At 34.9% G+C, this 14,497-nt stretch overlaps 1 protein-coding gene across 1 annotated transcript in view; it reads right to left on the reverse strand.

Moving 5' to 3' along the window:
• Nucleotides 1-1,665: 1,665 nt before the first annotated feature.
• MTX2 (metaxin 2) overlaps nucleotides 1,666-14,497 on the reverse strand; it is a 69,242-nt gene continuing 56,410 nt past the window's right edge. The window contains exons 6-10 of the mRNA XM_043894424.1: nucleotides 13,704-13,796; nucleotides 13,174-13,212; nucleotides 12,693-12,818; nucleotides 11,541-11,617; nucleotides 1,666-3,005 (exon numbers count right to left, since the gene is read on the reverse strand). Of these exons, the coding sequence (XP_043750359.1) occupies nucleotides 2,831-3,005; nucleotides 11,541-11,617; nucleotides 12,693-12,818; nucleotides 13,174-13,212; nucleotides 13,704-13,796 (510 nt within the window). The 3' untranslated portion in view covers nucleotides 1,666-2,830. The remainder of the gene's footprint in view (nucleotides 3,006-11,540; nucleotides 11,618-12,692; nucleotides 12,819-13,173; nucleotides 13,213-13,703; nucleotides 13,797-14,497) is intronic.

A 14,497-nucleotide genomic window follows, 5' to 3' on the forward strand; every position in this document is an offset into this window, starting at 1 on the left:
TGCTTTTGAACTGCGGTGTTGGAGAAGACTCTTGAGAGTTCCTTGGACTGCAAGGAGATCCAACCAGTCCATCCTAAAGGAGATCAGTCCTGGGTGTTCATTGGAAGGACTGATGTTGAAGCTGAAACTCTAATACTTTGGCCACCTGATGCGAAGAGCTGACTCATTTGAAAAGATCCTGATGCTGGGAAAGATCAAGGGCAGGAGGAGAAGGGGACAACAGAGGATGAGATGGTTGGATGGCATCACCGACTCAATGGACATGGGTTTGGGTACTCTGGCAGTTGGTGATGGACAGGGAGGCCTGGCGTGTTGTGGTCCATGGGGTCGTAAGGAGTGGGACACGACTGAGCAACTGAACTGAACTGAACTGAACCACTGCTAGGTACAACAAAATGAATGAAATTTTTAAATGTAACATTGTGTGAAAGAAGCAAAACAGAAGATGCATAGAGTGTGATTCCATTTATATAAACATCAAAAGCAAAAAATTAAATCATGGGAATGGTTAACACAAAATTCACTATAATGGCAACTTCCAGTGGTAGAGTAAGGGACTGGGATTAGATGAAAATAGTGTCAAATAACAAGAAAATATTTTTAAGAATATGTTTCTATATTACATCTTCAAAAGCAGACTTACATGAACTTGTGTGCAACATATATTATAAAGCATATAAAAAAAGGGGGTGGGGTGGGGAATAGACCTCCCTGAGTTGCTAACTGTTGAAGTGAGGTAAGTTCATAGGTACATGGGAATTCTTTTTATTTTCTCTTCATGTTTGAAATTCTTCATAATAAAGCCACTTTAAAAATTCAGCACTTTTAATTCTTAATGAGCATTTCTTACCTCAAGAATAAAAAGCAACCCAGATTCCCAGATTTCCCATTTCAGAATGTAAAGAAAAGCACTGCTCCCTATCTTGTAATAATGATAAACACCATACAAAAATTCATTCTGGTTCTTGAACCCAGCCGAAAGCTGAGGTTACAGGGCCAACTAACCCAAATCTAAGGAGAGAAGGGACATGAGCAGCTGTTTACCTGAAAAAGGCAGTACTGGACAATAGTGAGAACTCAGCTAATACTTTAATGACTAAAGGCGGAGTGTGAGCTAACAGGAGACCATCAAAACCTTGGAGGCCACAAACCAAGAGGAATTCACATTTACTCACAGGATTTTCTCCAAGGACCTCACAGGAAGTTCACCAAAAAAAAGGAAAAAGAAAACAAAAAATGGGGGGCATGGCAGGAACCTTAGAAACTGTCCCTTATGGTTCCTTGGAGAGAACAGCAGCATTTACAAGAGTGTATTAATTTCCTTTAATAATGGTATTATTAAAAGAAGAGAATATTATCCAGTATAAAAAAAAATCATATAAAAATACAGAGCCAAAAAACCTGTCATAAAAATTGTACAAAATCACACGTAAATTGGAATTTTTTTAAATAATAATACAAATTACAAAATTAGTTCAGGAAAGCTTTAATAAATAGCACTACAGTCAAAAGGGAGAACCCAATGTTTACATGGGACTTGGGTTAAGGAGAACCTAATACATTCCTTAAAAGGTATAAATCTATCATCTTAAAAAAAAAATTATAGTGTTCTTTAAAAAATCCAAACAGACGCCAAGACCGCCTGGGTTTGAATTCCAATTCTACCACTTACTAACTTTTTGTGTCTCCATTTCCTCTTGTGTGAACTGGGGATAACAACCTTCATGGTTTTTGTAAGGATTAAATGAGTTAAAATGTCTGGTACATAAACAAACATAAAAGTACTACTATTCTAGACAATTTTATGAAATGATTTTTACATCTGACTCTTATAGCATCCCTGGTTTTACATAAAATATTTAAAAAACTGAAAGAAATACAGCATATAACTCTAGTGTCTAGGTATAAATAAATACTTCTGTGAAAACTATCCTCAGAAAACAAAAGTGTAAAGAAAGTGTTAGTCTCTCAGTTGTGTCCAACTGTTTCCGACCACATGGACTGTAGCCACCAGGCCCCTCTGTTCATGGAATTCTCCAGACAAGAATAAAGAAGTGGGTTGCCACTCCTACTGCAGGGGATCTTCCTGACCCAGGGATCAAATCTGGGTCTCCTGCATTGCAGGTAGACTCTTTACCGTCTAAGCCTGCATGAAAGCCTCAACTTCCCCACAAAAGGAATAAAACAGCAATATTAAAATATTCTATTCCAAAAGAAGTTTAAAAAAAGTTAAGTTCTTAAAACTATCTTTTTATCAAATGTAAAGCATAGCTCCTGTGAAAAAATGTTTTTAAGTTCAATAAAGTTGACATAAGAAAAATGTTCTTAAATCTGTTCCAGGACTTAAATGCTTTGTAATCATTTGCATTTTCTAAGTACACTGTTAAGAACGTATTTCCCATGACCAGGTTCATCATGTATCTAGTAATCTTGGGAGTATGGAACACAAATTACTGCCTTAGAAAAGACACTGTTTATTACACGTATAAAGCTCAAAGAACAGCTTTCAGAAAGATGGAAAGTATTAATAAATACACCAGCCATAGAGTTGCTTGAGCTTCATTTTTATATGCATACAAGTGTCAAAAAAACAAAATTTTCAAAGATATGGGGTACAACATATCAAATGAAATCATTTAAAATTATTTTAATGTATACACAAGTAATAGTATAAAGGACATGTATATGATACATTACATAATCTGTTCTGAGGTTTTGAAAAGCAGTATTTTGGGCTTTGAATTCTCATACTATTATCTATTACATCATTCAAGTAACACATATTTCAAAAGTTTAAATTTTTTAATAATAACTAAATTGACACATAACTCTAAGACAATCTGATAGATGAGCTGCCTTTGCCAAAATAGTGTTGTTCAATTCTTCTACAGAAAGCAAGGAGGTTGCTGTAGTTTTTCACCTTCTCAGAAAGTTCATCATTGGTCATTTGTGTAGTAAGAATAGTGTACAGATGGCCAAATACCAGTGCATCTAGTTCAGTAGGCCTAAGACAAAAGCAGAAATGAGAGCAACATGAACAGGGTTTAACTTACAAGGTAGAATATACACTACTTTTTAAATAAACACTTTATTATTATATCTAAAAGAAAAAACTAATTTAAGAAATAAATCCTACCCCAACCTGATAGAATTTATTCTATTTTACTGGAGTTTCTATTAAAAAATATGAAAACTTCTGAACTATGATGTGCTGGTTATGTGACTTGCTTTCTTAAATAGTGTGTGTGTTAGTTGCTCAGTTGTGTCCGACTCTTTGCGACCCCGTGGACTGTAGCCCACCAGACTCCTCTGTCCGTGACATTCTCCAGGCAAGAACACTGGAGTGGGTTGCCATTCCCTTCTCCAGGAGATCTTCCCAACCCAGCGATTGAACCCGGATCTCCCATATTATGGGAAAATTCTTTACTGTCTGAGCCACCAGGGAAGCCCAAAGTCACTCAGTCTGTTCGACTCTTTACAACTCCATAGACTATACAGTCCATGGAATTCTCTAGGCCAGGATACTGGAGTGGGTAGCCTTTTCCTTCTCCAGGGGCTCTTCCCAACCCAGGGATCAAATCCAGGTCTCCCACACTGCAGGGGGTTCGTTACGAGCTGAGCCACAAGGGAAACCCAAGAATAATGGAGTGGGTAGCCTATCCCTTCTCCAGTGGATCTTCCTGACCCAGGAATCAAACTGGGGTCTCCCACATTGCAGGTGGATTCTTTACCAACTGAGCTATCAGGGAAGCCCTTCTTAAATAGTAGTATCATTTAAATGTGTTAAAATAATATTAGTGTAAATAATCACATTAATTTTATTAAGTTATTCACTAAATATACAACAGGTCTCCAATGAGCCAGTAACTGTGCCAGACGCTAAAGATATAAAAGTAAGAAAGCAAGTTTACTTACCCTTTTTAAAGTAAACTTAGCTTTCTGGAGGATATACAAAAATGGCTTCAACAAAAAATTTTCCCCTTTAATTAAATATCCCTAACAAAAAGATGAAATTTATCTACCTTGCTACCAATGGTCTATATATGGGATATCACAAATTTACATTATATTAAAATAATTACAGTAAACCTGTGAACAAGGCTGGCTGGAATTGTTGTTAAGGTCCAGTTACATGCCAAGTTTTTTTTTCAATAAATAGATACTACATTACTACACAATCCATGGTTGACCGAATCTGTTTGCAGATGCGGAGCCACAGACACAGAGGTCTGACTCTAAAGTTATACATGGATTTTCAACTGTAGCAGAGGGTCAGCACCCTGAACCCTCTCAGTATACTGCATTAGCACAATATTGGGCTTCCCTGGTGGCTCAGATGGTAAAGAATCCGCCTGCAATGGGGGAGACATGGGTTCAATCCCTGGATCGGGAAGATTCCCTGGAGGAGGGCGTGTCAACCCACTCCAGTATTCTTGCCTGGAGAATCCCCATGGACAGAGGAGCCTGGAGGGCTACAGTCCATGGGGCTGCACAGAGTTGAACACAAGTGAGTGATTAAGCACAGCATGGTATTACTAAAAGGAGAAAACACATCATTATACGCCATCAGTAATTATTGCTGTCAATCCTACAGTGGTAGTCCTAAATTATAGAGAAAATATGTTAATCCACCTGAAATGTAAAAATATGTTGCAGTAACCTGGTTTGGCAAAATAGACCTTTTCAGTTCAGTTCAGTCACTCAGTCAGGTCCAACTCTTTGTGACCACATGGACTGCAGCACGCCAGGCCTCCCTGTCCATCACCATCTCCCAGAGTTTACTCAAACTCATGTCCATTGAGTCGGTGATCCCAACCAACCATCTCATCCTCTGTCATCCCCTTCTCCTCCCGCCTTCGATCTTTTCGATCTTTCCCAGCATCAGGGTCTTTTCAAATGAGTCAGTTCTTCTCATCAGGTGGCCAAAATATTGGAGTTTCAATTTCAGCATGTCTTCCGAGTGAATATTCAGAACTGATCTCCTTTAGGATGGACTGGTTGGATCTCCTTGCTGTCCAAGGGACTCTCAAGAGTCTTCTCCAACACCACAGTTCAAAAGCATCAATTCTTTGGTGCTCAGCCTTCTTTATAGACCAACTCTCACATCCATACATGACTACTGGAAAAACCGTAGCTTTGACTAGACGGACCTTTGTTGGCAAAGTAACATCTCTGCTTTTTAATATGCTGTCTAGGTTGGTCATAACTTTTCTTCCAAGGAGCAAGCGTCTTTTAATTTCATGGTTGCAGTCACCATCTGCAGTGATTTTGGGGCCCAAAAAAATAAAGTCTATCACTGTTTCCACTGTTTTCCCATCTATTGACCATGAAGTGATGGGACCAGATGCCATGATCTTAGTTTTCTGAATGCTGAGTTTTAAGCCAACTTCTTCACTCTCCTCTTTCACTTTCATCAGGAGGCTCTTTAGTTCTTCGCTTTCTGCAGTTAAGGGTTATGGCATCTGCATGTTTGAGGTTATTGATATTTCTCTTCACAACGGGGTTTTGTCAAATCCTAATTCTGCCACTAACTTACTAGCTATGTAACCTTGATCGCCACTCATGAATGACCTCTTGTAGCTGCATGGCTTTATATGTCTTCATGTCACTAATTCCTAAATATTTATCTCCAGATTGAGTCTCTCCCCTGAAGTCCAGAATAATACATTCAAACATCTCCACATGAATGTTCAATAATGATCTCAAATCAGCTTGTCTCATCTTCTTAAAATTAAAGTCTATATGCACCTATATGCACCACCTGTTCAAGCCAAAAATCTGAGTTCCCCTTGAGTCTTCTCTTATCCTCTCACATCTATTAGCAAGCCAGGTGAGACATAACCACCAAAATACGTCCTGAATACCACCACTTATCTATTATTATCTCCTCATCTGAACCACCATCATCTCACCAAGACAACTGTACTACCCTCCTACCCTATCTCCCTGCTTCTACTTAACTGCTCTGCTACTTTTTAAAAAAACATCACCAGCTCATACCACGCCAAGCATAAAACATTCCAATGAATTTCCACTCTACTTACACTATCATGCCAAACTCCTTACCCAAAGCATACAAGTCTCAGATGATCTGGCTCTGGCTCACCTCTGCAGCTGTGAAAGTGAAAGTGAAGTCGCTCAGTCGTGTCTGACTCTTTGTGAATCCATGGACTGTACCTGCCAGGCTCCTCCATCCTTGGGATTTTCCAGGCAAGAGTACTGGAGTGGGTTGCCATTTCCTTCTCCAGAGGATCTTCCAAACCCGGGGATTGAACCCAGGTCTCCTGCACTGCAGGCAGACTCTTTACAGTCTGAGCCACACCATTTTCAACACACAACCATAAATGGCTTTGTTTCTTTCATCTGAACATAAACTAGCCAATCTTAGGGACTTGACCCAACTATTCCTGCTGCTGGAACACCCTTCCCTTGACTTCACATTGCTGGTTCCTCCTTGTTTTTCAGAATACAGCTTAAATGTCACATCTGAAAGTCTCCCCTGACCATGCAAACTAAATTGGGCATATAGTCACTTACTGTGATGTGATCCTATTTTAATTCTCCATATGGCACTTAAAACTTTCTCATATTTGTTTTTAATTGTCTGTCTCCTTCCACCAGGACATTGTCTACTTGTTTCCTATTATGTCCCCATTACCTAGAACAACGCCTGGCCCAAAGTAAGTTCTCAGTAAGTATGTGTTTAAATGAAACAATAAAAAGGTGAAGTACTTTTCATACCATATTATAACTACTTAATGTTTTTCTCTTATTCCCTAAGTTCTCTAAAGGTAACAAAGCATACATCTTTATAATCCCAGTTCTTAGCAAGGAATCTAAGGAACTGAATGGTTATATGCTAAATGAATAATGAAACAAAAAGCATCCTAAGCTAGATAGAATATTTAATTTTCCAATAGTAGTTATTCACAGTCTTCCAAAGCCTTCCCTCTTTTGACACATTCATGAACTATTAATCAAAGTCAAATGTGCAATTTATGGCCATGTTTAAGAAGGTAGTCAACAGGATAGTTTAAAAGAAATCACAAGTGTCCTGGGACTTAATAGCACTATGATCCTAGCATCACAGATTAAGAATTAATAACAAATGAACACCTGAAAAAAACCAAAGATGCAGAAGGTAGATAACGTAGAGCTGAGGCACTCTATGAGAAGTAATACGAACACTAATCCTTCCAAATCCCTAAGCATATTTCTTAAAATGTGTATCTTATCAATTTAGGATTTTTTTTCTAATCTTTACTTAGGATTAACCACCCTCTGTTTCTTGTACTAGAGCCTAAAAGAGGTGAATATATTCTGCGATGCAACTTCTAGTAGTAGGGCACCTTTTCTCAATAAATGAAGGCTCTGAATGAGCTTGGGTATGAAGGTATGTTTAAACAGAGTGGTCTAGTAGTACCCCTGAAGTGGTTAAAATGTTATCTGCTGCAAAAGTAATCTATATAACTCAAAAGGTGCTGAATTATATACAGGTAACAAGCGTATAAAAATTGATCTGATGTTACCTAAAGACCGCAACTTCATGACCAATTACTTTTAGAACACCTAACAGGAAGTAGGATAAACTACACTAAATCAAAATACACGCATAACTTCCAATGCGTATTTTTTGCAATCCTTCAGCAACTACTTACATTAGCTGACTCTGACATATATGTTATCAATTCCCACAATTCTCTTTTTAAAAAGTACACTGTGTATGTGCTGTTACTCTTCTCTGTTGTTTCTATTTCTCTTTTCTTTTAATGACTGTATACTGAAATATTGATATTGTTAAAAATAAATAAAGAGTACACCGTGGTAGTGGGACACAACTATATACCACTGCTGTAACTCACAAAACTATATACACATAAAAGTGCCAATTTTACTTTTTGTAAATTATACCACAAACTTGACTTTTTAAAAAAAAAACAGTAAACTCAGAAAAATGTTTGCAATTCCTATGAGACATCCAGTATTTCTACTGAATCATGTAATCAAGCCAAGATTTCATGTACCTCCAGCTTTAATTACCCTTTCTATATAATATGGAGAGAAAACATAACATTTCCACCCTTCTGCCCACTGTAGTTTGTGTAATTTCTGTAGTTTGTGGATTGTAATTTGGATATAAACAGCAACTCCCCTCCTAAGACATTTAACATCTTTCATAATGCTGCCTTCTCATCCTGCATTATCATTCTTTCTACTTCTCTGTTGGTTATCCACTATTCTCTTTTTTCCCAGTTTTACTGAAAAATAATTAACATACATCACTGTATAAGTTCAGCATGATAGCTTGACTTACATATATTATAAAATTGCTATTAATAGGTTCAGCTAACATCCATCAGTTACCTACTAGTCTTTCATTTGCATATAAAAATAAAAACAGTACCATAAAATATGAATGTTTTCCTAACCTTTCCATTAAAAATTTTTGCACTCATCCTTTTCATTTTCTTCAATTGTTATGGTTCCACATTTCTTTCTTTTTGATACCTTTCATAGTCTAGTTTCCAAAACATTAATTTTGTCTTGAGTGTTCTCTAATTTTTCTTTCCAAAAACATTAATTTTGTCTGAGTGTTCCCTTATTTTTCTTTCCTGTTATACTATTAACTTGTCATTTCTTCATACTAACAGAAATAATTTACATATCCTTTCTTTATATCGATCACTGATCTTTAGGACTATCACTCAAATTTGTAAATCAAGCTTCTTGCCATTAACTTTGCTATATTATGCTTTGGGTATTTTACCTGTGGGTATTTTTGAGCAATTTCTACTTAATTTTCCTAACTGGTGATTTCTTAATTTAAAAAACCTCAATGAAATCCTACTCCCCCCTGAAATTTTTCTTAAGGTTCACAAGTATAATTTTTGCATTTCTAATCTATATATGAAGGTATAATTTTCAAATTTTACTATTTACTTAATGGTTAACAGCAGTATTTTTTTCTTTTTCAAATCTAACTCTTTTTCAATTTCTCATTCAATTTAATCTAGTTTTAACCAACATTTACTAAGTTTCCTCTATCAGATTTTGTTTGGAAAACACTTAAGACCTGCAAGGAGCTCATAAATGCTTTAGAGTAGTATAACTCTTACTATCCTGATTACATTTATAAAAACTGTTTTTTTCCTACTTCTTTCTCTTTATTAAAAAGTAACAGGAAAATACCACTTTAAGAAAACTTTCAGGTTTTTATTTCAAATCCACCCACCAGGTCAAAGGGAACAAATGATCCAGTCTTTGTATAGGTGTCTTAACAGGCATCACATCAGCAAGGTCATGTGTATACAACAGATAGCACAGATTTTATTTGACTTTCATTTTAGAAATATGAGTTTCCCTGGTGGCTCAGATGGTAAAGAATCTGCCTGCAATGCAGGAGACCTGGGTTCAATCTCTGGGTTGGGAAGATCCCCTGGAGGAGGGCATGGCAACCCATTCCAGTTTTCTTGCTTGGAGAATCGCCATGGACAAAGGAGCAAAGAGTCAGACATGACTGAGCGATAAAGCACACACCAACACTGTGTATCATGAAGGATAAAAAGGCCAACAATCATTAGTATCTACTTTGTATTATTTCTAATTTGTTTTCAAATTCACCTTCCTTTTTCCTTTCCACCATTGAGCTTCTTTGTCTCCTTTTCCCAACTACTATTCTTGCGGCAGAGCTTCCCTGGTAGCTCCTTGGTAAAGAATCTGCCTGCAGTGCATGAGACGCAGGTTCAATCCCTGGGTCAGAAGGATCCCCTGGAAAAGGAAATGGCCACCCGCTCCAGTATTGTTGCCTGGAGAATCCCATGAACCAGAGGAGCCTGATGGGCTACAGTCCATGGGGTCGCAAAGAGTCAGATACGACTTAGCTCTAAACGGCAACAACAAATTCTCACAACATCTCCCTCAACTCTTTCCCTTTCTTCTCAAGAGTGACTGAGTTTCTTTCATGAGGCCTCTCAACATGTCCAGTAAGTAAGTTAGAAGAAAAGCTGATTCTAATTTTAGAGGGTAAGCAGAAGATTCACAGGGAAATAAATTTTAGTATTACTAAACAAGTGGGTAAAATTAAATGTGTTCTATACTTCAAAAATAAAAATGTTTAACTCTCATATAAGATAAAATTATTTCAAAAACCTACATCTTAATACCAGTTAAACAGTTTCTCAGTTACAAACCTTATTTTTGCACCTATTCTAAACTTTGAATTTTCAATTACAAGTTTAAAAATAATTACACGGTAGTAAAGTAATGCTCAAAATTCTCCAAGCCAGGCTTCAACAGTACGTGAACCGTGAACTTCCAGATGTTCAAGGTGGATTAATAAACTATACCTTTTTTGAGCTTTTCAGCTCCTATGAATTCCTGTATCAGAAAGAAAAGGAACTACATAATAGTAACATTTTGATATATTTCTTTTGTATTAGAGACTAAACAACTAGAATCAGTATAGCAAACATCACTAGAAATAAGAACATATAGCTATAGAAGCTTCACCTACCAGGATTTCATGGTTTGAACTCTATGACATTATCTGCTTCAAAGATCAACAGACTCCAATTTTATTTGAATATCAATTGTATAGCATATACATTAATATAACTTAAATATTTCCTGGCTATCATCATCATCATTTTTGCTACAAATATTAATATCTCTACCAAAAGATGTTTGATATAGCTACAGATGAATGCCTATGAAGATATAATAAATAATAGCAAATAAATCTTTTTAAAAATTATCAATCTAAAAGTCAAGGGATTTTTATTAAAGCTAAAAAAAGATTTGATTCCAAGCAAACCACTGAGGTTAAAATGCTTATTTAAACCAATCTTAAAGTAGATCACAGGATAAATGATTCTGATATAGTAAAATAGTAACTTAAAAAAAAAAAAGGAAAAATTCATTCTTTGCCTACATTAGATATTATTTTCCAAATTACAAAAAATTCTATCTTAATGAAACATGAAATACTCAATTCACATATATACATACATATTTTGAATCTATATCCTTCACAATCATTTCTATGCTTTACAATATTTTCATTAAATTTAAAAAAGAAAAAATTTCTAATAGTGCTTGTCCATCCAACAGTATACTGTTTAGTTTTATTCACTTTTCTAGTCCTCAGGGAATTATCCTATACATACAATGGCTACACTACATGTTTTAATAGTACTTTGCAAGCTCAGAATTTTAAGATGTCATAGTTCCATACAAAGCACCTTGATGTATTTCTAGTAGAACCTCTATATCATACTATAATGACGGGTTTACACGTCTGCCTTCAGAAGAAAATTCTTAATGGCTAGCACCACAGTTTAAAAATCTTAGTCTCCCAGAAGCTAGTGCTGTGCCTGATACTCAAGAAGTTAAATGTTTAATGAATGCAAAAATAAATTTTAATGTAACTGTTTTCATAAATATTTATTGATAAAACAATTCCTCTATGACAAAATGATATTATATATATGATAAAATAACAATACAGAAAAGAAACTAACTAAAAAGAATAAAATCCTTACTGCTTATTGAAGAAATATGGTTGTGTTCCCAGTCTTTGAGAAAGAGCTTGACAGCACTGGTCTACATCTTCTAAGACCTAACACAAACAACAGACCCCACAGAAAAATATTTACATTAGCAAGCAAAAAAAATTTGTCTAAAACTTCATTTGTAACATAGCTTATAATAAATTTAGGTAACCTTTTATAGTATATTTAAATCAGACAAGAGACCACATAGAGAGCATAAGTAATACTTTCTATATAAGAAATAGGAAAATTTGAGAACAAATTTCCTTTAAATGCAAGTACATTTAAGTTACTCATAAGGATTATGATCAAGAAGGTTTTTATCTCAAAACTCTACTCTCCCCCCCAAAAAAACTCTACTCACTATAAAAGTTTTCCTGAATCCATATAATCAAATGATTTCACATGTATTAAAATATCTGCTTCATAAAGATGACTCTACTGATCTACCATGAATAGAAAGCATTTGAATTGTTTTCCACTAGTGGAAAACAGATTTTATTTACACTGTTCCTTTCAATTACCCAATCCTCCTCATGGCCAGTGGCACAAATCAATGGTTGGCTTGCTAGGACTAGGGGTATCCTTGAAAGAGACATTAATAAGCTTAATGATACTCAAACTCATATTTTTATAATTTTGCTACTTCAGTAAATTTAAGACCAAAGAAAAGTGGGAATATTAAGCACTGCATTTAACAGAGTTTTGTTTTTTTTTTAAGCCCTGATGCTGCAGATCTGTATTTACTGGCATAAAAAATGCCCACAATGTATTGTTGAATGGAAAAAAAAATTAGGTTAGAGAGTGGTGAGTATAATATGATCCCACTTTTTTAAAATGTTATTAAGAGACATCTAGAAGAATGTTTTTCACATAGTTAACAATGGCAATTTCTAGGTGGTAGGATCCAAAGCAATTTCTATTCCCTTTTTGAAGTTTTCTGTATTACATAATTTGTCTTACGATAAGCATGTGTGATTTTTACAAAACAATAAACTACTTCATGTCAGAGAAAATAAGAACAAATGGTTTGTTAATTTTTTTTTTATGTTGGGATTTTTTTTTAAAGGACTATGCATTTTAAAAATTCTTTTTCTTTATGCATTAAAGTTGAGGGTTTTATCAACTTCAACCTGAACTGACCTGGTCCAGAGTCTTGTTACCCCATCCAATAGCTTTCATCTTACGTTTGACTTCCCACTGTTTCTGATAGGCCAAAATATGATTCAGAGGCCAAGGGTAGGGAGATCCATACCTAGCATGAGTGATCTAAAGCAAAAAGGTCATGTTAAAATTGCAATCCTAAAAATAAAGTGCTTTCACAAATAGATTTCTAAAGGAAATATACTTGCAGAGAAACAAAAACACAGCTTGCAATCTTAAAATTAAAATTTTAAACCATTCCCTTTAAAAATATAGAAACTTTTATGTACTTTGCAACCAGTTATATCAAACACATAGCTTCCCCAAAATGTATGTGCAAGCAAAATTAAAGTTAAGTGAAAAACTATATCACTAATGGTACAAACCACAATGTTTCATTTATGAGCAGGGACTTACGATTCTGAGCAAAAGTGTTTTTTCATTAAATTTTAATTAAGATAAATGCTGCAGAACCACTCACCTCTCCTACAGTAGCATCATCACACCACTGAAGATACAGCTAGGAAAAAAAAAAAACCAGTCACCAAAACTTTAGAATATCAAAGAGAAAATGGATAAAGTAAGTTATTTCTTGCCAGAGTAATTTTTTATAAACCAGTATCATAGCAGTCACATATGTGAGGGTTTTTTTCTTCCCTTGGCTAATGTTCTACACAGAATTATTAAGCTTAATGATGGTACCTTAAAAATATTTTTTATTCATAAAATATATCTCTATATGCCATTAGAGTATTTCACGGATATTACTTAGGAAAACTTCACAAGACTAAAATAAAATGATCACTCCTGTTTACAAAAAGGAAAAACTAGAAATGAAAAAACAGGCAACTTATTCAAACATAATGATCAAATAATCTGGGTAACCATACTAGCCCTAGAGTTTACTTGACTATTTTCCTTTATTTCAGTAACTTAAAAATAACACATAAGAAAGATAATCTGTTATGAGAGAAAAAGCTTATTTTCAAGGCCTATTATCTTCTATTATACCTCTGCAGTCAACAGCATATTGTTGACTAATTCCATGTAGGCTTTCATTTCTGCTTTTTGAACTTCATCCAGCCCATCACTAAGAGAATGGCCCTAGAGGGAATTTAAAAAAATTTTAAACAGCATCATATTAAACACAAAAACTTTCAGTTATCTTACTACCAAGTAATACAACATCAATGTCTTACTGCAAATGTCCAAAGGATTAGTTTCCAAAATGTCCCCAAAACATAATATTTTATGTGAAAAAATAATACTTTGCTATGACTACAAAATATTAATAAGAAATATTTACTTGTCATTATAAAACTATATCATTCAAGAGATAAAATTTATTATTTCACGAAAGAAGAAAACAAGGATGGTCAGTAAACTGTGTTTTTTTAAGACACTAAACCTTAGTGATAAAATAAATTCCAAAGATTGACATGTGTTACTTATAAAGTGGTCAAAGATTTTTTAAAGTGTTATTAGTAACGGATAGGGAAACAGACACTAATTTTTAAATTCTAATACACTACAGTAATGACTAGACATATAAAATAGTGTAAACGTTAGTTCAATCTGATGATCTGTTGTAAAATTTTTAAAATGTATACCCTATAACACTGTAATATCACTCTTAGGAATTTATGCTAAGGAGATAATTTAACAAGTGTACAAAGGTGTATATAAAAGAATATTTATCTTAGCACTCAATAACAGCAAAAAGTTGCCAACAACTTAAGTGTCCATCAATAAAGAATTAAGTAAAAAAATTCTAATATAAAAGACGCTTTGGAACTGTGGTGTTG

Source organism: Cervus elaphus, chromosome 33 (genome assembly GCF_910594005.1).
Source record: "Cervus elaphus chromosome 33, mCerEla1.1, whole genome shotgun sequence".
Classification (NCBI taxonomy): Eukaryota; Metazoa; Chordata; class Mammalia; order Artiodactyla; family Cervidae; genus Cervus; species Cervus elaphus.